Source organism: Homalodisca vitripennis, chromosome 6, assembly GCF_021130785.1.
Source record: "Homalodisca vitripennis isolate AUS2020 chromosome 6, UT_GWSS_2.1, whole genome shotgun sequence".
Lineage (NCBI taxonomy): Eukaryota > Metazoa > Arthropoda > Insecta > Hemiptera > Cicadellidae > Homalodisca > Homalodisca vitripennis.
Window position 1 is genome coordinate 41429760 of NC_060212.1, and position 24728 is coordinate 41454487.

At 32.9% G+C, this 24728-nt stretch overlaps 1 protein-coding gene across 1 annotated transcript; it reads left to right on the plus strand.

Annotated features, from left to right (window-relative positions):
- The first annotated feature begins 4212 nt into the window (after positions 1–4212).
- LOC124365171 lies at positions 4213–15427 on the plus strand. Its single transcript, XM_046821126.1, has 2 exons — positions 4213–4686; positions 15304–15427. Exon 1 carries the CDS (start codon positions 4326–4328, stop codon positions 4680–4682), a length of 357 nt encoding a protein of 118 aa, XP_046677082.1. The 5' UTR covers positions 4213–4325; the 3' UTR covers positions 4683–4686; positions 15304–15427.
- Positions 15428–24728: the final 9301 nt, after the last annotated feature.

The window sequence follows — 24728 nt, forward strand, 5'->3', positions numbered from 1 at the left end:
GTATTTCTACAAAAGGGACAAGTTTAACTTTTTCTGAATTCTTTGTAATATAAATTCCCTAATAAAGAACCAAAAACTGAATACACATGGGCAAGGCTAATTCATTGAAATCAAAATTATAATTTAAGATATTACTTTAGAACACTACGTTTGAGGGTTGCAATACATCCTCTTCCTCCGATGTCAAAAACTGACGAAGCTGTTCAAAGTTTTTACTTGTAATTTTTTTGTCAAATTTGATTTTGTTCATCGTTTTGTAATTATTTGTACAAGCTTAATCTTAGCCTTATCTTAGTCATACTCTTAGCACAGGCTAGACACAAATTCCCGAAAACCCCTTGTTGTATTCTAGGAATACGCGTATATATGAATGAGTAAATATAGACTTTTATCTATCTATTATTTTTCAGTTAACACCAGTAGTTTAACTGACGTTAGTAAGATTATAATTTGACATCAATGATACCACAATGTTAGTGTTATAGCTTTAATTGATAACTATTAAAATTTAAATAATAACAATAAAAACAATAACAATAACCCAAATAAAAAACTCATTAACGATTATATTAAAACAATATTTAGATTTATGTTTATCATACATTAAGTGGTTTATTTCCTTTCAGGTGATACTACAATGGTTAGTGAATATACAAATTGGGTGGTATTGCATTGGTTAGTAAGTTTTATAAAAATCAGTTAATATTACGTTGTTTAGTAGATTTTACTACAATCAGGTGATATTGCGTAGTTTAGTAGATGTTATAAGAATCAAGTGATATTACATAGGTTAGGTTAGGATGTTATAACAATCACGTGATTTTACATTGGTTAGTAGATGTTATAACAAACCAATTGATATTAAGTTAGTTAGTGGATTGAGAGTTATTTCCTGAGTAACATGTATTTTAGTAATCAGCTGTTTTAAACTAAACAAAAATGTAAGATACAAATTTAACTTTCGGAAGCCCGTTGGGTAAAACTCTATACTCGGATGTACTTAAATCCACAAATAGCACATTTTGATTGTAAGGGACTTTCATTGATACCAAAAATGCATATAAAATAACAGTTTTAGAATTGTTATATAAAATTTAATATAGATATAAACAACGATTTTTGACAAAAAGTCCTGTTACATTCACGGTTTCACTTAGTTGTAACCAAACTCAAACAAAGAAAGATTAAAACGAGTTTCAGAGTTTCATTTCAGCATGGTGTATATTGCTGATGGGAAAATACGTTAGCAGATGAAAATATCTCTGCAGAGAAAACACAATTTCCTGTCGTAAATTAAATGTTCAGTCACTGAGTCAGTATTAAGAGTGAAACATACTGCTAGCTTCTCAGGAGTGATACAAAGATTTTTAGATAATACTACGGAAATTATCTTTAAAGAATCATGTTGAAATATAACTTTAATGCAATTTATTAATGCACGTTCAGATAAAGACCAGTAAAAAACTTGTCAGCTGCCGTGAATAATCATAGATTTTAGTAAATATATTTTATTTGATAATAATGGTTAGTGTTTATACTTAGTTGTCATTTATTACCAGCTTTGTACCGAAAATTTTCAAATAGGATTTCTAATAGGATTTTGGACATTGTTACATGTATAAAACATCGTTTCAAAGATTGAAAACTATTCTCTTCGTCATCTACAAATGGAATTAGGCTATTCAAGAAAAATACGTAAAAAAAGAAAAAACAAAAGGGTACACTTTACCACACTACACAAGGCTGTTAGAATTGTTAATAACTCACTAGTTAATCCTTCATACAGATTATAGGTACAAGAGTAGTTAAGGACCACCTTTAGCAAGTGATATTTTCTCCTACATTATAATACCGTATCTATGTAGAATAACTGTGGAATATTGAACTTGTAATAAATGTGAAACCTGTGAAGCAATTTTCAAAGAAACTAACAATTATGATGACTGTACCGTTTATTTCGTAATACATATTTGTAAACCACGTGTCGTTTCGAGAGGTTTCTCTGCGGTTGCATTCAAAATCCCTAATCTACTGCTCATTTCAATGATACAAAATGAAGCACCATGTATCTCCTTTTTAGAAATTAAATTTCTTACAAAACGTAAAGATTACAAACGAAACCTTTCTTAACATACGTTGCCATATGATACATAATTGTAGTCTTACTTGCAACCAGGTAATGGTTATTTATGGATCGAGCAAATTGTTAAACAAGGGTTACAAGGGCCGTGGGGTTTGATACAATCCATTTGTCATTGTCAGTTCACACAACACGCCTCAATTACTCAACAATTGCTTGTTTATCCAAGTCTGTTACTCGTTTTTTGCTTCAGGTAAGGTACAGATCTCAGACTAAACAAGGTTACAAGGGCTGTGAGTTTGATACAATCCATTTGTCATTGTCAGTTCACACAACACGCCTCAATTACTCAACAATTGCTTGTTTATTCAAGTCTGTTACTCGTTTTTTGCTTCAGGTAAGTTACAGATCTCAGACTAAACAAGGGTTACAAGAGCTGTGAGGTTTGATACAATCCATTTGTCATTGTCAGTTCACACAACAGGCCACAATTAATCAACAATTGCTTGTCTCTCGAAGTCTGTTAATCCTTTTTACCTTATGTAAGGTGTATATCTCAGGCCCTTCAGCATGAGCGTCGCTTAAAGTAATATTAAGAGTAGCTGTTGTTATATAACCTTTAATCTTTTCCTATTAGAAACATATCAAACCTCACGCAGTGTTACGTATTTATTTTTGATTTTGGTGTTATCGGAGATGTGGTTTAATAATATCATCAGTACGCATAAATATGTATACTTTTTGATTTTTATACGATATAACACATCAAAGATAGAAATTCTTTTCTGAACAAATATATATATATATATATATATATATATATATATATATATATATATATATATGAATGATATGAAAGTGCATGTTCAACCATCTGGAGAAAGAAGTGACATAGATTTGACATGTTACTTGCAACCTTAGAGAAGCCTGTTACGCAACACAAAGTGAACCCCTTCCTGATTTATACTGTATATGGTAGCATGTATCATAGTTGTGTTGCACTATTTTTCATGGCAATGTTAAAAATCATTTATAATCCCTAATACACTTATAAAATTAATTACAGCCCATTTCGTCTTGAAAGGGTAAACTATTTTCATTCCTATACTCCCGACGATTAGCGCTTCTGTGTTTGTTTTCTGCCCTGGTCCACCAACCACCAAGTGGCTTCACCGGTTCCGGGCTTTGGGAAGCCCGAAAAACATTATATATTCCAGACATAATATAAACTACAGTATTAATTAAAAGTGTGGTTTAAAAATAACTACTGCTATAACAACAACAGTCTAGTATGTTACAGTGTTCTTAGTTTAAAAGTATAGTCTTCACAAAACTTCATTGCTGTTTGTTTGTCTCAATTGGAATTACAATATTGTGTAAAGTAGTTCAAAACCAGTCAGAAATATTCTCCAAACAATTTGTATGCAGTATACAGGAGATTGTAAATTTATACAATACAAGAATGTTATAAAATGTTGTTTGTGGATTTATATGTCTCAGGTCTGTAAACTCGATAATGTTACATATAGTAACTAACCAATGAAAATGGTCCGTTCGGAAACGCTGCCAGCCGAGGGGTCTAAGACGTTAGATTTATAGTCTGAGTCAGAGATAGCACAGGTCCAAATCTTGTCTGTGAGTATCGATATTTATTTTCTTATCAGTACTGTCAATCTTGTATTGTATCGTTTCTCACTCACCATTATTCTGTATAAAACCCACCGCTTCATGAAGAAGAACAAAATAAGGTTTAAAAAGAGACCGGTCGCTCTCTAAATAAAATTAACAAAGAAACAACTTAAGGTTACGAATGATTTTTATCTATTTAATTGAATTAACATCATTCATACAGATACATAATATTAAAGTATGAAAACTGGAGAACTTGGAACGTTAGTTTTGTTTTATGATCCTAATTCTTTTGTATATTGGGTAGAAACGGTGTGCACGTAAATCCAGAGGCCACGCAGCAAACGATTGCTCCGGGCTCCGCACAAGCTAGGGCCGCCCCTGTTTCTGCCTGTACAACACACGTGCTCGTATATACTTTTGTGCTCTTGTCACGAGCATATACATGTGTGTTATTGCTATATATAGCACAGCTAAGCTTAGTTGTTGATAATCACTATCAAAGCGCTGAGCTCGCGTCTACAGTTCCGGTGTGACTCACGCGGCTCTGCAGATAAACAACACTATTCAGTCAGTGTGTTTCTGAGTGCGGACTTGTCCACAAGTGGTTGTCACCATGAGTCAACTTGAGAAGGTCGCGTCAAACTTGGCAGTCAACTATGTGGTACCCCACGTCAGCGGCATACCTGGGGTCAAGCAGGTGGTCGGGTTCCGGGAGTCGGGAGTCAAGAAAGGGTCTATAGCAGCGATGGCACAGTCCTACCAGGGGGACGTCAAGGCCGGCTCCACATTCTCCAGGATGCAGTCCGAGTCTTCGGCCAAAGGGGGATACGCTCGTCAGCAGACCACTGCGACTAGTCGACACGGCAGCTCTCCGGGGACCAAGCCGTCCAGCGGCAAGAACTCTAGTGGGCCCAAGATGTCTCACACCTCCAACAAAACTTCGTCCTACAAGAATAAATCTGGGAAATAATAAGGTAAATATAAATTATACAGCCACACCCTATAACTCTCTGTACAAAGGTATAGCACATTATTGGCACATATAAACATGGCTCTCCGGGGCTTAGATTCACAACTGTCAAATCTGTTTGTATATGATTTTATTAAAAACTAATATCTTAAAAACTAAAAAAATTACCCTTACTAAATTAGGAGAAAATGGTTTTGTTAACTCGACCTGTTAATATAAAAATATCATGTTATTAGTTATAATATTTAAAAAAATTGTGACCATTAGTCTTTTGATAGCTTAAAAATCTGCCATTTACTCAAGAGTTTACAAAACAACTGTTTTATTATTTAATAAAATTATTTAAATTGAACAATAAACGATTTAGAGCAGATTTCCTGTGACAAGACATATTCCTCATTGAGGTTCTCAGCGAATAACCAACTATACTAAAGTGAATAAAGGCAGCTCCAGAATATCTTATACCTATTATGTTCTGACCAGCGTTATTTTATTTAAAGCGATGAAATACATTAAGATCTCTTGATTTATAAAAAACATTGATCACTTTTGCTTAATCTAAATAGACAGAAACTTAATAGAAAGTATTATAAAAAACGTATTAACAACATTAACATTTTTATCAACAATACAAAGCAAAACTTTATAATTAACAATAAATAACTGATTTGTTTACAATAAGGATTCCTTTATTCAAAAGCAAGTTTTAGCACACTTAGCCTATTAGTCATAATAAACAACTAGCACAATACTACATCAATGTCCAGAAAACAACGTTTTTCTAATTAGGAACAGTAGAGATCAATCTCTTTATGGGAAAGACCTTGATTGTACTATGATCTGATTATAGTAAAGAAATAAATCATAAAACAACAAATCTTAAAATAAATTGCTTGTTCATAAAATATCTGACTCTGCAATATGCTTAGGTAGGCCTGAAACATGTATTTAAATTCTTTTGCATCGTAAAACACAGAAAGCAACAAAAGGCGTAAAATATTCTGTTATATTCCATTTTTGTGTTGTTGGCTACTCGTTGAGAAAATCAACGTGGGCCGCGTCTTGTACCAGTGAATCTGCTCTAATTCAGTTATTTAATATTTTATTGAAATAAATTTGGTGTAATTATATGTGCAATAAAAAAAACGTTATTCATGTAATCCTTGAGAAAATGGCTGGTCTTTAAGATATTCAAAGTTAAAACGTTTTAATGACGCCATGTTGAAAATATTAAAGTGATATCATTAATATTTTGCATCAATTAACCATAATATTACCTTAAAATGTTACCCTTACAATTTATTTTTAATATTAGTTTTTTGATAAAGAAACACATACAAACAGACATGAGAAACTAAGAATTGGAAACCCACGTGATATGTTGAAATTTGTTTGTGAGCAATAATGTGTACCGTATGACGATAACACATGGGGGTGGTGACTTCTGAGGTCGTAGTAATAAATACTAGAAATACAAAGTTTACTTATAAGTTCAGTTTAATTACGAAAACTTAAAAGCACCACTTTTAGATGGTAAAGGAAAAGTTATGTAATGCCACGTTGCTGCCAATTAGAATATAATAACTAAAAAGTATATCTTCTAGGTGGGCCTAAAATATCCAATGTTCTATTGAATTATGCGTACGACGGTTTACTTTACAAAACAATAATATTTCACTTCCCTTCGCAATAGGTAGACTCACAACCCGGGTGTCGGCGTCTTGGCACGAGACATTGAAGCTGTAGTCTAAGAACGGTTATTTCTAGAAGAGGAGTAGAGTTGGGAAGTGGTAGCCATCTATTCGAACAACACGTGAGATACATCAGCTACGTAAACTCGCCTAAAACAAATTCGCGACGGTATTAGCCATTTAATGATACAAATTACAATTTATAACAACGTGCTCGTCGCCATAAGGACGACGCCACAACCTTTTATCTATCTCCATCAAGCAAATAAAAGATCTTCAAGGGTAAGTTACTTTACTATTCACATATTTACTTTACGTTACATTCATTTTATACGTTTGGCATCAAAGGGCTAATTTAATAATACGAAAAGATCAATTTTACTTACGGACAAGGCGCGCGAGGTCTTATCGGTTACGTAGTTGGGCTGCTACAAAGGGTTAGAAGAAAAAATTCATACGCGTGCCAATTAGGTAGTTACTCCGCCCAATAATTTAGTTCCGGAACATTGGATGTAAAATTATATTATATTATACTGGCTGATTAGGTTGCGAAATTTACATTGTATGAAATTTAATTAACTAATTTACGGTACAGAATATCCCCCCTGTTTTGATTTCGCAACCTAATTAGTCGCTTTACTTTAAACATATTCTAAATAACAAACTTAATTCAACCTTTTATTAATTACATAAATTCAAATTCAACCATAACAATACGATAGCGCGGGGTTTCAAAAGTTTCCTATCAAATCCGCTAGATCGCATGCCAATGCAGTTCTATGACTGCTCGCTTAGGGACCAAAAATAGAAAATCAATTTAGACAAACTATTTTCATGCAGTGCACGTTGCAGCGTTTTAGAATTTGCGGGTCGTTGCAAGAATAAGGACATTTAAGGCGATTAAATCGTGAACAAGTGTAGTGTAGTGTTTTGTTATATAGGCGCCACATTCATACTTCTTTTTTGCATTCATACCAGTGTTTTGTGTATAGTGTTTTGCCATTAAATACCCTGAGACTTGCGGACAAGTTACCAATATGGATCGAATACTTTGGAATGAAACGTCCCCTCACGAGAAGCTAAGTCTCACATTTCTTATTACTACTCATCACTCTTAATATACATATTTACATACAACATCCTATACATCTTACATCTACATGAATTTTAACACTTCAAATATATCCACAAAATTCAAACTTCAATATTTTGACATACATACAAAAGACAGACACAACTTTTCATATTTGTTTCCTATATTACAAACAGGATCAACTCTGTCTCATTTCTTTATACAGAGTCTACCTACAAACTCTTTTTCTATATTTTATTTCCATTGAAACATTCGTTAAGAATTCACTAAACAATTAACTTCCTGGATTTTATCTTATCTTTTAAATTTGGCAGCAAGTGGTTCCTTAAGCTAGGGATGCTACAAAGTTTTTTTTTATACAGAACAGGTCTTAATTTAATTTTAAATCTACAATATGAACCTTTTTTACATTCAAAACATTTTCAGTGTGTTGTACAATACAAGTTACAGGGCTTAAAAAATATAGAATTCTATAAATTCCTACATATTTTGGTGCTAATTTTGCACAAAACTTTTCTACCTTATTGCTTAAATAGTGGGTTCTTATCCATACTAAGGAATGCAACTTAAAGGGATGTTTTACATTTTGCTCTGAGTACTTTTGTCTATTACTGTTATGTGCTATACTCCTTTTTACATTGACCACAGCTCTCTTTAAATTGTTTACAACAGTTTTCCTTGGACAAATTCTCACCAATTAGATCATTTAGCTTCCATAAATTAGATAAAGCACAGGAATGATTAAACATTAAATCAAAGGCAGCAAAACCAGTGCTTTCATTATGGGCGGTGTTTAAACTTAATTGTATATAGCCTAGGTCATTATCCCAATTACTATGACAGTTATGATAGAAACTACGTAATAATGTAGATATGTTTCTAATATGCCTTTCTGATTGATTTCCATTAGCCCTGTAAGGCGCTAGTCTACGGTGTTCAATAAAATTCTTAAATAAGAACTTCTTAAAATACAGTGATGTAAAATATGCGGCATTGTCTGACACTATTATTTTAGGTACAGAAAAGTTGTTAAAAATTATGCGGTCTAATTTATTACATATTTCAGCACTCTTACATTCCCTCAAAGGGATTAGCCATAGAAATTTACTGGCAGCATCTACAACTACAAGTAAATATACATTGCTGTTTCTAGTTCTCACTAAGGGACCTAAAAGATCTATGAATAAACAATCCATATTGTTCTTAAATGGCACAGATACTAATTCGCCTTCATATTTTCTTTGGCACACTTTACTCATTTTACAAACATTACATGTTTTCACTTTTGCCTTTTATAATTTCGTCTAAATCAGGTCTATAAAAATACTGATTAATTTTTCTTTGCGTTCTAGCAATGCCTAAATGACCTCCTATTAAAGAACTGTGGAAGAATTCATATACTAAATCAATTAACTGTACAGGCAAAAATATCTTACTCTTACTTTTTACATTCCTTTTGTACATCAGTAAATTGTTTTTTATAAAATAACATAAATTGTTACTATTGCTTTTTACAGATTGAATGATTTGCTGAGTTTCTTTATCTTGAAGTTGATATTTTTCTAAATCTTTAAACGCTAATGGCAAATCATTAATTAACAACCACAAATAATCCTTCTTATTGCACTTATTATTTATCTGCCTTTTAGGCTTTACATTAGATGTTGGTTTACATTTTTGCCTTCGGGAGGAGTTTGAATGGCAGAAGGAAATCGATAATCTATTTTTATCCTGGTCTGGACCGTTCCGGCAGTCACTGGGGCTCGGATCAGCTGTTCCCGTCGACTCGCCCTCAAACATACGTGATAGGGCATCTGCCAGTGCATTATCGGTGGAACTTTTAAATTCAACCTCAAATGGCAAATTCAAAATCCTCTCGATCCACCGGGCAAGTCTTCCTACCTTCCTTTTGTGATTGAGGACATAGGATAAAGCTTGGTTATCAGTTATTAATTTAAAGGTTCTTACTTCTAAAAATTCGTGCCATTTTTCTATGCAAATTAGTGCACTCAAAGCTTCTTTTTCATAAACAGTATATTTTAATTCGGCATCAGTAAATTTCCTAGAGTAATAGGCTATTGGCATTAATTCATTTTGGTCGTTTTCCTGTAACAAACAACCACCTGCGGCTATTCCACTAGCATCTGTCATTACTATAAATTGCTTTGAAAAATCGGCTAACTGGAGTACAGGAGGATTCATTATAGCTTCTTTTAACTTTACAAACGAATCTTGACATTCACTTGTCCAAAAAAATTTAGCGTTTTTCCTTCTTAAACGATTTAAAGGATTACATAATTCGGCATAATTATTTATAAATTTTGAAAAGAAATTAGTCATACCTAAAAACTGTGAAATTTGTTTGGCGTTCTTAGGCGGCATAAATTCTCTTATACTCCTTGTTCGCTCGGGATCTATAGTTACTGTATTATTTTTAATTAAATTCTCCAAAAAGGAGATTTCCTCAAAACAAAACTTTGCTTTCTCTAGGTTTGCCGTTAAGCCATGTTTGCTTAGTCTATTTACAATCTCTCTGACATGTACTAAATGCGAATCAAGGTCTTTACTGTACACTAAGATATCATCACAAAAATTTATCACATATTTAAATTTTATATTGTCTAGGACTTTGTCCAGATAGGCGGACAATACAGCACTACCAACATGTAAACCAAAGGGTACTCGTTTAAATTTATATTTACCAAATATAGTGCTAAATGAGGTAAGATCTTGACTATCAGGTGATAATGGACATTGCAAAAAACTTTTTCTTAAATCTATTATTGAAAAATATTTGGCTCCACTAAGATGTTGATAATAATTATTTAAATCACCAATGGGAAAATCAATTTTCTGTAACTTTTTATTTAATTCGGTATAATTGACTACAAGTCTGTCCTTTTTGGTTAAAAAGGCTGGACTGGAGTAGGCTGAAGTACTGGGTTCAATTATTCCTTGGTCCAACCAATCCTGTATTATTGTTTTCATCTTATTTACAGTAGGAGGGCTCATAAAATAAGGCCTAATATTTACAGGTGTGGGGTCATTTAGAACTAATCTCACTTCCAAATCTAGAGCCTCTCCTAATTTTGGATTAAAAACATTTGGAAAATCCCCTATAAGGTTTTGTATCTCAGCCTCAGCTCTAGTGCACCCTATTTTTACATCAATGCTGTTTACTTCATGTTGAAAAGGCTGTTGTCTGACAATAGTTATTTTCTCATTACAATTGAATTTAAAATAACATGAATCTCCATCAAGATCTAAAATTAATTTGCTATAAATAAGTGAGACATTGAAGCTGTAGTCTAAGAACGGTTATTTCTAGAAGAGGAGTAGAGTTGGGAAGTGGTAGCCATCTATTCGAACAACACGTGAGATACATCAGCTACGTAAACTCGCCTAAAACAAATTCGCGACGGTATTAGCCATTTAATGATACAAATTACAATTTATAACAACGTGCTCGTCGCCATAAGGACGACGCCACAACCTTTTATCTATCTCCATCAAGCAAATAAAAGATCTTCAAGGGTAAGTTACTTTACTATTCACATATTTACTTTACGTTACATTCATTTTATACGTTTGGCATCAAAGGGCTAATTTAATAATACGAAAAGATCAATTTTACTTACGGACAAGGCGCGCGAGGTCTTATCGGTTACGTAGTTGGGCTGCTACAAAGGGTTAGAAGAAAAAATTCATACGCGTGCCAATTAGGTAGTTACTCCGCCCAATAATTTAGTTCCGGAACATTGGATGTAAAATTATATTATATTATACTGGCTGATTAGGTTGCGAAATTTACATTGTATGAAATTTAATTAACTAATTTACGGTACAAATGTGATATACGTTTGTTTGTCTAGAGAGTTATGGGACATTTTTACTGTTTGTAAAAATAAGTCAGTCACACTTGTATTTTAAAACAAATTCTTTCGTTTCAGACCTACTAGAAAATGAGCAAACACTAAAAAAAAGTGTAGATAGTACCCAAAATAAACTATAAAAATGTATTAAACATTTAATTTTACTTACTATAACAAAACACACACACACACACGTATATATATATATATATATATATATATATATATACATTAAATTGTATAAATGGCAATAGCCTTATTTAATTTCAATAAACATTGAATCGCAAAAAGTACTTGCTCCATACTATATATATATATATATATACTAACCATGCCCCCTAGTGCTCAAAACCATTACCAGTTTGAAATCTTATGTCTGTAACAGTCCACATAGTTATAATCTTGAAAACTTCTAAAATATATTACTCAACTTAATAAAACTACGTGTAGAACAACTTAAGATAGCAAAACCAGTTTTTTACATCATGTAAAATGTTAAGTTAGTGGCCATAAATAATTTTGAGTAGTCTAACGATATACACACATTACGACATTGAGGATATTTTTTTCCATTATCAATTTGCTTTTTTATTCCAGTTATAGAAATTAATCAGAAATAAAAATAATAAATTTAAACTAACTCCACCAAGTATTTAATGAACAAAATTCTTTTAACTACTATTTCGGAGTAAAAATATGTATGAATTATATAATTTTAGAGTTTCTTTAATGTTTAAAGCAATACGCGTATATAAAATAAGCCCTTGGTGGCCACAATTAAGTTGAATTTGAACAACATTCTAAAAAATACCTAAACTATAAATGTGAAATTTACTATTTGTTGTATTTCTATTAGGAACATGCTGGTAATTTTCAGTCAAATAGAGTTTTTCTACTTAGATATTTAAGTATCCCGGCACAGTCGGAAGAAAGGTAGATTTCACATAAGGCTGTTATCTCGAAATGTAAAATGAAGATACATTATTGGTTTAGATGTTTAATATGCACAGTGCTGATGGGATAGTTACTCTCAATTCTGGCATTTTAATATAATAGTAACATTTCTAAACATGTTTAAATTCCAAAATCATGAAATCTTACAAGCCAAAATTGGTATAAACATATACCTTCTACTGTAAAAGTATGGACTTGATTTAATTACAATTAAAACTAAATTATATTTGTAAACGTAATTATTCAAAAATACCCGAGATAAAAGTTATTGTGTTCACAAATATTACCGCAACGTTTAATACTGCATAAACATTTGAACGCCCGTTTACTGAAAATTAGATGTGATATAATAAAAAACCTTAGAAAAAAAAATTGTAAATTTCTGAAAATTCTCTAACACCTTTTTGTTGTGTCCTGATATAAAACAATTCCTCTTCAGGATTTTGAATGGTAACCATCTTGAAACTTATAGAGATATCGCAAAAAAACTGCAAAGATAAAAGTTACATATAATCAGCTAATCTTGAAATCTTACAAGCCAAAAAATGACTATGAACATATACAATTCTTTGGAAAAACGTTGTCTCGATTTTATTGCAATTAATATTATGCGGATTATGTAGTAAAGTACCCAAGATAAAAGTTTTGTCCAAAATCGAATGACCACCATTTCAAATGTTTTAATTGATTAAGACTGATTAATGTATTCGTCCTACCTTTATATGAAGTTATGTTACAATATTTAAAAAAAAGGCCGTTACTTTTTCACAAGCCTTTGTTCTGGCGGAGCCGGTACTTTTTTTATTCAGTTACATAAATATATAAAAAATCCAGATTACGGTAGCTTTGATTAATGGTTCTGGGCTATTGAAATATGACTATTCTTATGACATCTTCCTAAATCGTGTTTGTTTTTATTTATTAGTAGGCAAATATTTATACGCCTATATGCAAATTATTTTTTTACTCATGTAAGACCATGTGTATTCATTAATAATTCATAGAATCGCACATAAAAACTATTTTAAAATTTAAGCACATAAATCTTAGTTTTACACTAGTTTCTTATCTATTTACTCTGGTTGTGATTTAATAATATACTATTTGTTTACAGGTTATTGAAAATAAAATTCAAACAGGGTATATGATACTTAAAATATAAATATTACAAACAATATAGAACGGTTTACTATGGAAATTAGTTTCATTTTTATTACAGGTCTAGTTCATACTGCCTATCAAATCGCATGGTTTAGCAAAGTCCTAAACATAAATAATATAGTTCAATACTTCTAGCTCAGTTGTTAGCCTATTCACCAATACTGGCTAAATTTAATCAAACAGCAATAGTAGACAAGTCACAGATACTCAAGGAGCACGAGAAAGCAACTGGAGATAATCAATAAAGTAGTGGGAAATGGCGAGCAGCAGAAAAGTAGTATAACGAGACGGCAAGATAATGTTAATGGGCAATATTGCAGTGTTATATTTTAGATGTTGAGACTGTTACACATTCTGTAGAATATAACAGAGTTATTTTTTAATTTTACTTTGAGTAACAATGATATACAGCAGTGATGTAGTCTCAGCTTGCAGTTAATTCTTTACCAAGGTAAATCCGTCACCGAAATATTTACGTGCGACGGTGGTAAAATAACTTTAGTTTCTTATAATTATTTATTTAAGTAGGATTTGTATTAGATTAAACATGTAAACTCATTAGATCTATGAAGGCTGTTGTGTTAAAGAAACAAATGTATCTCGAAATGTTCGGAGAAATCTAGTGACACAGTTCAGAGATGATGCGTCTCTAAGAAATGATTAATGTTATACTTTGGTTTGTCTTTAGTCCAGAAATATTGGACTACCTGAAAATTTGTTGAGTTTTTTCAATAATACAGGAAGATAATACAACCGGATCTCTCACTTTCCGGGTGAATGTGCTACCATTACACCACAGAGGCCTTACTTTTTACGGTTCAATTATTTTGTATTTGGCCGTTTCTTTCACATATGTGTTCAAATAACCAAACTAACATATGATAATATGGTAGCACAGTCACCCGGAAAGTGAGAGATCCGGGTTCGAGTCCCGGCGGAGCAAGTACTTTTTGTGATTCAATGTTATTTGAAATTAAATTAGGCTATTACCACTTATACAAATTTAATGAAAGTATATATATATATATATATATATATATATATATATATATATATATATAAGCCTATACAAGCCTATAGAATATACTTATATACTTCATATATATATATATACTTTCATTAAATTTGTATATATATATATATATATACATAATATTGTATTAAAACGAAAACTAAATACGTTAAAATACGGTAACATTTAAAGCCTGTACATAGAACTAAATAGAAACTCATTATATTTCGTTTATATTTAATATAAATAATGAAATTAATACAAATATATCTTTTTAAATAAGACAAATAAAAATACACATTTTATAACTGTTATTACTTTTATAACGGTATTTTTAATTGTTTTTGTAGGCAAGGAACATAAATCACGATGTTTAATATACGAAAAAGTGTTACAGATGAGTTTTTCTATTTAGGGATTATTTATGCTTAAATACTATATTAATTATGAACACGAAGTCAGGTGAAGCATGTATTCATTATCATGCACTTTTGGAAGTTGCCATTAGAAAATTTACGAGTACGTAACATATTTTAAGTTAAGTTTCCAAAATTTTTGTAATGTATGTAGTTATTATTCATAAACGAAAGGTATAACTATCCTTTTTATAATTAAAGTAAAAATAAAATATATCCCTATGATTTTAAAGTTAATTATTTTGGAGGTTTAAATCATACATTCATATGCCAAAATAATATCACATTCAATCAATAAAAGTTGTTACCTAAGCACGAAAATAAATGACGCTATTAACTTTTACAATGTGATAGTAAATTATTGTCTGGAAATATTTGTTGCCATTACTTATGCATATGTTTTTAATTTTTTCTGATTTCAGACGCTATTTTCAACGGGTAGTCAGTCATCATTCCAACATCAATCACGGGTTATGGAAACTCTGTTGCTTTCTAATATGTTGCTTTTATCTTTTATCAAATAAAAATTGATTTACTTCTTACAAATTATTTGTTTATATAACACTTACTCCCATAACGTCCGTGACACTCCAGACCTAGTCGCCTCAGTGAAGTAGTAACTATGACAGTCAACAGAATGCGCTGGTGCTGCTCTGGTTACCGTCAATGGTAATACAAGGCTTGGCCGAGGGATCGCTCAGTGAACACCTGTTCCAGTGAAACTTCTTTATTCAATCTTCTTTCATAATAATAAAATCTAACGTAGTTTTTAACATTTATTATTCAATTTGTTGCAACAGTACAAGATTTTCTTGATCTCTATGCTGATGTGTTTCCAAGAAAACCTAATGAGTATAGTATTATTAATGGTAGTGCGCCCGCTCTCTCACTCTCTCTCTCTCTCTCTCTCTCTCTCTCTCTCTCTCTCTCTCTCCTCTCTCTCTCTCTCTCTCACACACACACACACACACACACACACACACGCGCGCGCGCGCGCGCGCGCGCACACACACACACACACATTTTGACATTTCCTCGTGACAATAATGGTTACCCATAAGACTAATGTGAAATTTTTTCACAAATGTTCAGTCAAATCCCATGAAGTCAAATGCACCATCATTGAACAAAGCGTTGCTAATGTATAAATGAAGCTCCAAACAAAGTTTCGAGTCTATAGGGCAGTTAGTTTCGAGATATCGAAGTATAAATTTTCGAGTGAAAGGTTGCCCTAAAACTCAGCCAAGAAAATATAGCATGTTTCCATCCTGGCATAGAAAATATTTCCAACAACTTTGAAAGAGAGCGCTAATTACACTAATTAATTACAGTAAATTAAAAACTACATTCTACAATAGTTCTGCTCTCGTAAATGTTATTAATGTGAATGTAAAACCAGGTTACCTTAATTTAATTAATTTCTTCACGTATACTATTGTTTTTGATCAAAGTAGCTAGCGGCATTCTACATCTTTTAATGAGCACAGTCTATTTTCCTTCATTTTATGCTGGCAGGTATTAGTTTTTAAAAAGATAAGAGGGCTTTCGCAGATGTTTGTAAATGTTATGTCCTAAAAAACAGCATTACATTTTAAGTGTTCGGTTGGGTTGTTTTTGTTTACTTTAAAATATATTGATGACAGCTATATAAAACGCTTTTTTGTGGGTAATGTAACCAAAAAGAACGTTTTTTTGTATTATCAAATAAATATTCTAACATTTTGTAATAAGAAGTTATATAATATTAACCAAGTTATTTTGAGTTCATTTGTTTAAGTCAAGAATTAAATACATTAATAATTTTTCTGTAAACATTTCATATCCTTTAATTTACGCCTTTATTCTTGGACTTTAGATAAAATTGGAAATGTATTTTTAAATTTTATATCTAAGGTTGAGTTGTCTTCAGCTGTCTTAAAGAATTGTGAATGTTACATTAAAATAGTCATCTCAACTAATCACAGATTATACATCTTAATAATCTCAAGACAACGCAACTTAACGTAACGCATTATAGAATATCGCCTTTTGTGCTTAAATGTCACCATCAATATTGAAGTACAACTGTTTATGTAGCTTAATTAGCTTGAGGTATATTTATGAACAGTTTACTAAAAGAAAAACATATTTTTTTTCTATCATCATAATGAGAAGACCTGATAACAGTCTCGAAAAAGAGTTCTTTTGTAGCAGAATGAAAATATTTTTCTCTTTTTATTGCTCTTTCTAAACCGGAATCTCAGTGTTTGATGAAATCAGAATGCCTCTGAGTATCGGGATATTTCTAGAAATTAGGGTGCAGATAAACATCAGTGTGCTTTCGATATAAGAATTTTTCGGATACTAGGATGCCTTTGAAAGTTACAATGTTTCTCAATCAGGATGCTTCTAGAAATCTTGATGCTTCTAAAAATCAAATCTATACTTCAGAGGATTACTGCATGTACTTCAGAGGTGTCGTATGTATATAAACAGTAGAATAATCGACACCATCTTGTACAGAATAACAAAGCGGTACAGCGTCAAACTGTGTAAACTGCACAGTGAGTGGCATGTACAGTTGTTTGTAGTAAACTGGAAACTGATGGAGTTAGTAACCAATTATTGTGGATGGGAGAAGAGGAGATGTTTGTGGCCGTGAAATGGTTTGGCTGTGAGTTTGATATGTGGGCTGGGCAATATCGATAAACCTTTTATTGTCTGTACGCGACACTACGCTGTTACTACATGGCTGAATACAAATGAATTTCTTCGTGCTTGCTTTGCAATTAATGTCTTGCAAGTTATTTTTTATTGTGATAGATGACTGGTAGAGAGATCCACAATACCCACAGAATCTCTTTCCACATTTTTTGTATTAGTTTATCTGCACGTCTGTTTTAAGTTTTAAATGATTTAATAACGGTTATTGGTGAAGAAAAAAGAAGATTACCTTATAAAATTACTTAAAAAATTGTGTATTAAACAACAGTTTAAAAGAAAAGTCAGCAATTAATGAAATAATTTTTATATAATATTTCAAATATTTAGATTTAATCACTAGTTGCTTATAGAACCAATTATCTTGCTTTTATCAATGAAATGTTTTTTGTATAAATAAAATAAATTAAACTAAAGTTAGCATCTTGACTCAAAATTACACTCAAAATAAAATTCAACTTTCTTGTAAAATTTAAATGAAATAAAACTTTTTAATTTGATTCAAAATAAAAAGTACGTATTCTCTAATATAAGCGAATGTAAATAAAACTGAATTAAAACTTTGCTGAAAACTTCGTCGTAGCACGTGTATTACTTCCTATTAAAGTTGGATCAAATTTAAAATGAAAACTGCAATTAAACTATGTTCCTTCGAAAATTATTTACTAAAACCTTGATGTATTAAATTTATACTGACAGTTGAATATTGTAACTCTATTGCTAACAACCATTCACTAACATTAAATTTGAAAGCAATACCTTTCTCAATCCAGTTGTATCAATATAATTTAATATTCCGTGTAAAAGAGAGCTTATATTAGTTGGCAACAAATTTCCCAAACGAAAATGGTAATTTGGGTATAATATTTTTCCTTAACAAAAATTCCACGCAGAACGGTTTTGGAAAAAAATAAAGATCTGGTGAACCACTTAGATAACAAGCCGAACGCAACCTTCGTACAACTAATCATAAACCTTCATACAATAAACTATGACACACATCTTCTTACCATCAACTAATAAATTAACTTTAACAAGAACACACGCCTTTTATATCACCAATTTCCACACAATCTCACATACTGGTTACTACTATGTTAAATCTTTAAATTACAAACTATAAATGGAATGTATACTTGCTAGCAACTACAAAACAGTTATCAAACTACTAATTACTATACGCCCTTATATTGCTTCCAATTGCTACACAAACTCATACACCACAAAATACCAAACAAACTCCCATATTACGAATTCTTAAATAAACCTCCACTCCAGCTACTGATGAACAAATTTATTTTTCCATCTTCTACATAAAACCATTATAACGTAAAATACTACAGAAACTCTCATAAAAGCCTTTATAGTTGCTGGCTACTGTACACTTGGGACTTATAACATCAGTGAGGAATGTCTAAAGGGGTTTATACTGGTGTTATAGAATCGTTGGTACAAATTATAATTATTGTTTGGTGAGTTTCAGTTGGCAATATGAGCGGTTGTTTGAAAATAGGTGTTATAGAATCGTTGGTACAAATTATAATTATTGTTTGGTGAGTTTCAGTTGGCATATGAGCGTTTGTTTGAAAATAGTTGTTATAGAATCGTTGGTACAAATTATAATTATTGTTTGGTGAGTTTCAGTTGGCAATATGAGCGGTTGTTTGAAAACATTTAAAACAACGTCTGAAGAAAGTTCGAAGTGAATGATCAATTAAGATGTGTGCCATAATTACCTCCATTAGTTTATTATAAACCTATTGCAATGTTTTGCAACGGATAAGACGACCTCTAAACCTACTACCTTTATGTTATCTTTAATATGTTTTTTACTGATATTAGCGGCGTTAAAAATATGATACACAGTTTTTTATGTTATAATAAATATCAATCTTTATATATTTATTGTGTTAGTTATTTCAAATTTAACATAAAATAATAAGTAGGATTTATTAAAAAATACGCAGAGACGTCTCAGTGCTACCACAATAGCTGTTAAGACGTTCAAAGCAGCTTCGGCCCTGGGGAAATCTCAAAATATTCGCAGCTCTCCATTTTCTGCAGTCATTTACTTGGCTCCAGTTCTAAACATTTCTGAAAACAGTGGAATGTAGAAGGCCAGACTTTTATCAAGAAAGAGGACATTAAACGTGATAGATATCACCTGAATCATGGTTTTGGTTAGTGGAGATTAGTGTCATGTTACACTATTATGAGAGGATAGTAAATTACGTGCAAGAGAAAGTTTAAAACCTGTCATTTCCTTCTAGCGTAACATGATATGAGGACAATTGTGAAAGGCGATTTAACATGTCTTCAACTCATTCTGAAGATCTTCCGGACTTTACAGTTGAAAAGGTTATAAATATTCCAGCTAAATGTGCCATCATGTCTTACACAAGAGCTTGTGCGGTGCTGCAATTCTATAATATGCTCCACGATGTTACGCTTCAGAGAGTCTTGACGTGACCTTGGAGTCCTCCTCACCTCTGGCCTGGACTTTAGCGGGCACATTCACGGTATAGTCAGCAAGGCAACCACTATCCTTGGATTCATCGCACTTAACGCCAGGAGTTTTCTGCAGCTACTGAAGGGAGGATTTTCCTTTTAAACAATAATTGAAAGATAGGCTATGTTCACACAATTCAATAACTTGAAACACTACAATTTTTAATATTCGGACCTCTCTTTTTAACCAAATTATAAATTTATTTCGCCAGTAGTTAAATAAGAGCTCTATGGTGTAATAGTTAGCATTCGAGCGGAAAGCTAGAGATCCGGGTTCGAGTCCCGTTGGCGCAAGTACTTTTAGTTTATCAATCCTTCATTGTTAATAAAGTACGCTATTGCCACTTATACAAGTTTAAATAATATTGATACTATTTAAATATATCATTAAAAAACAATATAAAATAATTATAAATCATATAATATACCAAAGACATATACTTTTCAGATAATTAAATGATTATCTATAATTTAAATTAGTAGCGAAGGAGTAATCTAAAAATGTATTCAATATGCTGATTTCCTTTCCAGTTATTAGTACAATCAGCTTGAAAGAGTTGTATTTAATCAGACAGTTAAATTAACTTTGATAAATTTAAAGGGTTGAACACTCGATAAATTGAAATTAATAAAAGCTTGTGCTATTCTTTCTTGTTTCTTATTCCTTGGTGAGTATTCGCTAGAGGAAATAGATTACTCGCTATCGTAAGATATCATTGCTATCATTTCTTGTGATTGTTTCTAATCTAATCTAAACAGCCTCCACAGCCAGCTGTTTAATAGCAATGTGGAGCCCATATCACAAATAATACAATTCTCGATTGTATGGATTCGTGGTCTAAATATGAGTCCCATGTAACGATTTGGTCCCCAAGTAAAGTGCTGCCAGATCGCTAAGTACAATACTCTCCGCATTGATAGAATACCCCAGTTTTACGGATATATGTATCGATGCACCAATCAAACAACTGTTTTAATTGAAATAAAGTTAATTATGATATATAATTATTGTTACTAATAGTATTTTTATTGAAACATTTAAAAAAAAAACTGAAGAGTAAATTGCTCTGCCACAAATGAATTCTAAAACTGCATTTAAAATCTAATAAGAAGGATACTTTGTTTTATTATTAGGGGTTTCACTGAGCCGGAGAGGAATTGAAAAAAAAAAAAAAAAAAAAAAAAAAAAAAAAACTGTAAGTTTACTTAAAATATAAATAAAGAATACTTTGCTGTTTTTTTTATTTAGTTAATTTATAATAAAGAGAAAGGAAGTACTTTATTTTTTGTTGGATTTCGTATTATTTAAAGTCGGGTAAGATTTAAGTGACGATATTAAACTGAAACGTGACCTTATAAAGGGTGATTTTTTTATTGGTGTGTTTTTTTAAGTTGGAACCACTATTAAACACAACAATTAAATTTGAATAAAACAGCTGATCTTTGTTTATTATCTTATGTCATTTCGATATTTTTGTATTGTCTAGTGCGTATTATTGTATAGTAACCATGAACAGACTTACAAAAGAAGAGCGTTTGCGAATAGTGCAAATTTATTTTGAAAACCGCAGTTCAGTTCGAGCAACTTACCGAGCTCTTCGTCGGATTTACGGACCTCATAATCGTCCATCAGAGTCAGGTATTCGAGCTTTCGTTAATCGTTTTCGTAATACCCACACTCTTGTTGACAAGCATCGGCAGAGACGCCGCACAGTAAGGACCGAAGAGGCTGTTGATGCTGTTGCTCATAGTGTTGAAGAGGATCCAAGTGTGTCGATTCGTCATCGTGCGCAGCAATTAGCGATTTGCTACTCAACTCTATGGAATATTTTACGGAAGGATCTACGCCTATATCCATACAAGATTCAGTTGGTGCAAGAACTGAAACGATTAGACTTTCACAAGCGTCTTGATTTCGTTGAATGGGCTCAACATAAGATAACACGTGACCCAGCTTTCGCAGGTAAGATTTTTTCAGTGATGAGGCTCATTTCTGGTTATGCGGCTTTGCCAACAAACAGAATTGTCGGATTTGGAGTGATGAAAACCCAAAAGAATTTGTTGGTATGCCCCTTCATCCACAAAAACTTACCGTTTGGTGCGCCATTTGGGCAGGTGGTGTTATTGGCCCTTATTTTTTTAAAGACAATGCTGGCCAGACTGTTACGGTAAATGGTCAACGCTATCGGGCAATGTTACGGGACTTTTTCTTTCCTCAGCTAAACGAACTTGAAGTGGATTTAGAAAATGTCTGGTTCCAACAAGACGGCGCGACGTGCCACACGGCAAACGACACAATTGGCCTCTTGGCAGAAACATTTGGTGAACGTATCATCTCATTTAGAGGTAGTGTTAACTGGCCCCCATGGTCGTGTGATATCACGCCAACAGACTATTTTCTGTGGGGATATGTTAAGTCTCAAGTATACGCTGACAAGCCACAAACTTTAAATGACTTGGAAGCTAACATTCGTCGAGTTATTGGCGGAATTCAACCACAGCTGCTGGAAAGAGTATTCGAAAATTGGACTTCTCGATTGGGCTTTCTACGCGAACGAAATGGAGCCCATATGCCAGAAATCATTTTTAAACGTTAATGTCATGACACTGTAGTTCAAATAAATGCATTTTTATGTCAATGCAGGTTGTTTTTCATTTTTTTTATTTAGTTTTAAAAACCGCACCAATAAAAAATCACCCTTTAATACATTTTACTAGAAAAATTGTAGTTTGATAAAGACTAAAATGTAAAAAATTACATTTATAATGCCTGGACTATAATCGTATTTGTTAGGACAACAGTTCCATTGAAAAATTTATAATTTATAGAATGTAAAAGATCTTGTAAAAAGTATTTGTCATGGGAAGAATACAGTGAGTTGATAGTCAGTATTTATTTATTAATGTAACCATATCACATTTCCACCAATCAAGGCTGTATAAAAATACATTCTACGATTTCTCAGAATGTATAACGATACAATAACGAGGCGTTGTCATGTACATGTCAGTGTTACGTGTTCAGAACTTAGCCGCTTTCCAATGCATCGATTAGTTTTGTGTTTGACTGACATCTTGAGAAAGGATTCCGACACTAAAAAATAATGACTTCATCGAACAATAGTTCGAAACTTTTCTGTGGATGTCAGTGTGAGTGTGTATGGACAAGTATTCCTGAGTCATTGGACTGATTCGTTGTGGAATGGAGGTTTTGAGGAGTACGAGGAAACCAAACGTACTTCCCATTTGGTTTTACTCCCTCTTCAACATTTTAGGCATCCTACCGGTCAGGCCCAACAGGGCTGGTCAACTCGAGTTCACTTGGGTGACCCCGATGTTGGGCTCCATACCAACCTTTTGGTTCACTTGGTGCCTGTTGGCCTACAGTTCCGTAGCCGAGCCGATAGACTCCATGCGGGAGGCTGTCAGGGTCGTGGGGATGTACTGTCTCCTATTGGGGACTATTGTCTTCTTCGTGGCTACCACCGTAAAATGTTGGCTCAAGCAGTTTCACGACATTGTAGAAAGCTTGGATACCTTTCAACAGTTCTTGGTCTTGAAAATGTTCTGTAAAGACGGAGAGAGGCCAGCAGGGAGTCGAGTGGCCGATGTTACTATTTGGGCCGTGCTTTCGTTTTACCTGTGTGACTTCTCCTGTTCTGTTTGGGAGAACAGGAACTTCGATCCCACGTGGACACTGACGGTGAACGCCTCCGACTTCTCCTTCGTACTGATACAAATCCTGTACGTGAGGGTCGTCTGGTCTCTCAGTCAGAGCTTCAAGGAGCTGAACAAGGTGGTCAAGTTTTGTAGCTACGACCGCAGCGACTCCAAGTCACGCAGGACAGTCACCTTCATTGTGCCAGGTGCGGTCAGTTCATGTACTGGACTATAATTCCACTGATCAGAGGGGGGCGGAGAGAGAGAGAGAGAGAGAGAGAGAGAGAGAGAGATATTAGTTATTTTAGTGTATATGAGGGGAGGAGAGGGAGGGAGGAGTTCCACATTGAGGGAGGGAGGGAGGGGACATGTTGTTCCACTTCACTTTTTTGTCAAATATATTATCTTTATTGTAAATAATTTTACTACCTGTAACTTTGTACACAATTTTCAGACATACCGAGTGTCACCATTGAGGAAATAGGGAAGCATCACCTCCGACTGGTAAAGACGATCGGTGAAATCAATTCCTTCTTCGGCTGGCAGAACCTGTTCGTGTTTGCACGCATCATCCTAGGCACAGTGGTGAACCCCGTCTACATCGTCACTTCATGGACCGGCGTAGTCGCTGTGGATACCAGTATTATGTTCTACGTCTTATCTCAGTCGCAGCGGTTTCTCTTTCGTATCATACAGTTCATCCTTATCGCCAGCGCGACCAGCTACGCTAGCTCTCAAGTAAGCGTAGTACGCCTTTTTATTAATTACGGATTTCTTTTGTTGGTTTGTAGTTTAAGTTATAGAAAAGTTTAGCTTTTTTATTTATTAATTGAGGCTATTTATTATTGTATTATAATGAATATAATATTTTTATTTACCTACATTAAAAACAACACTGCCAATCAAGTTTTATATAACACAGGAATCGTGAGGTTGCATAATAAATTGCCATGTCACAACGATAGCGTTTACAATAAAA

Coding starts and splice junctions, on each gene's coding strand:
- LOC124365171 (XM_046821126.1), top strand. CDS start 4,326: ATGAGTCAACTTGAGAAGGTCGCGTCAAACTTGGCAGTCAACTATGTG.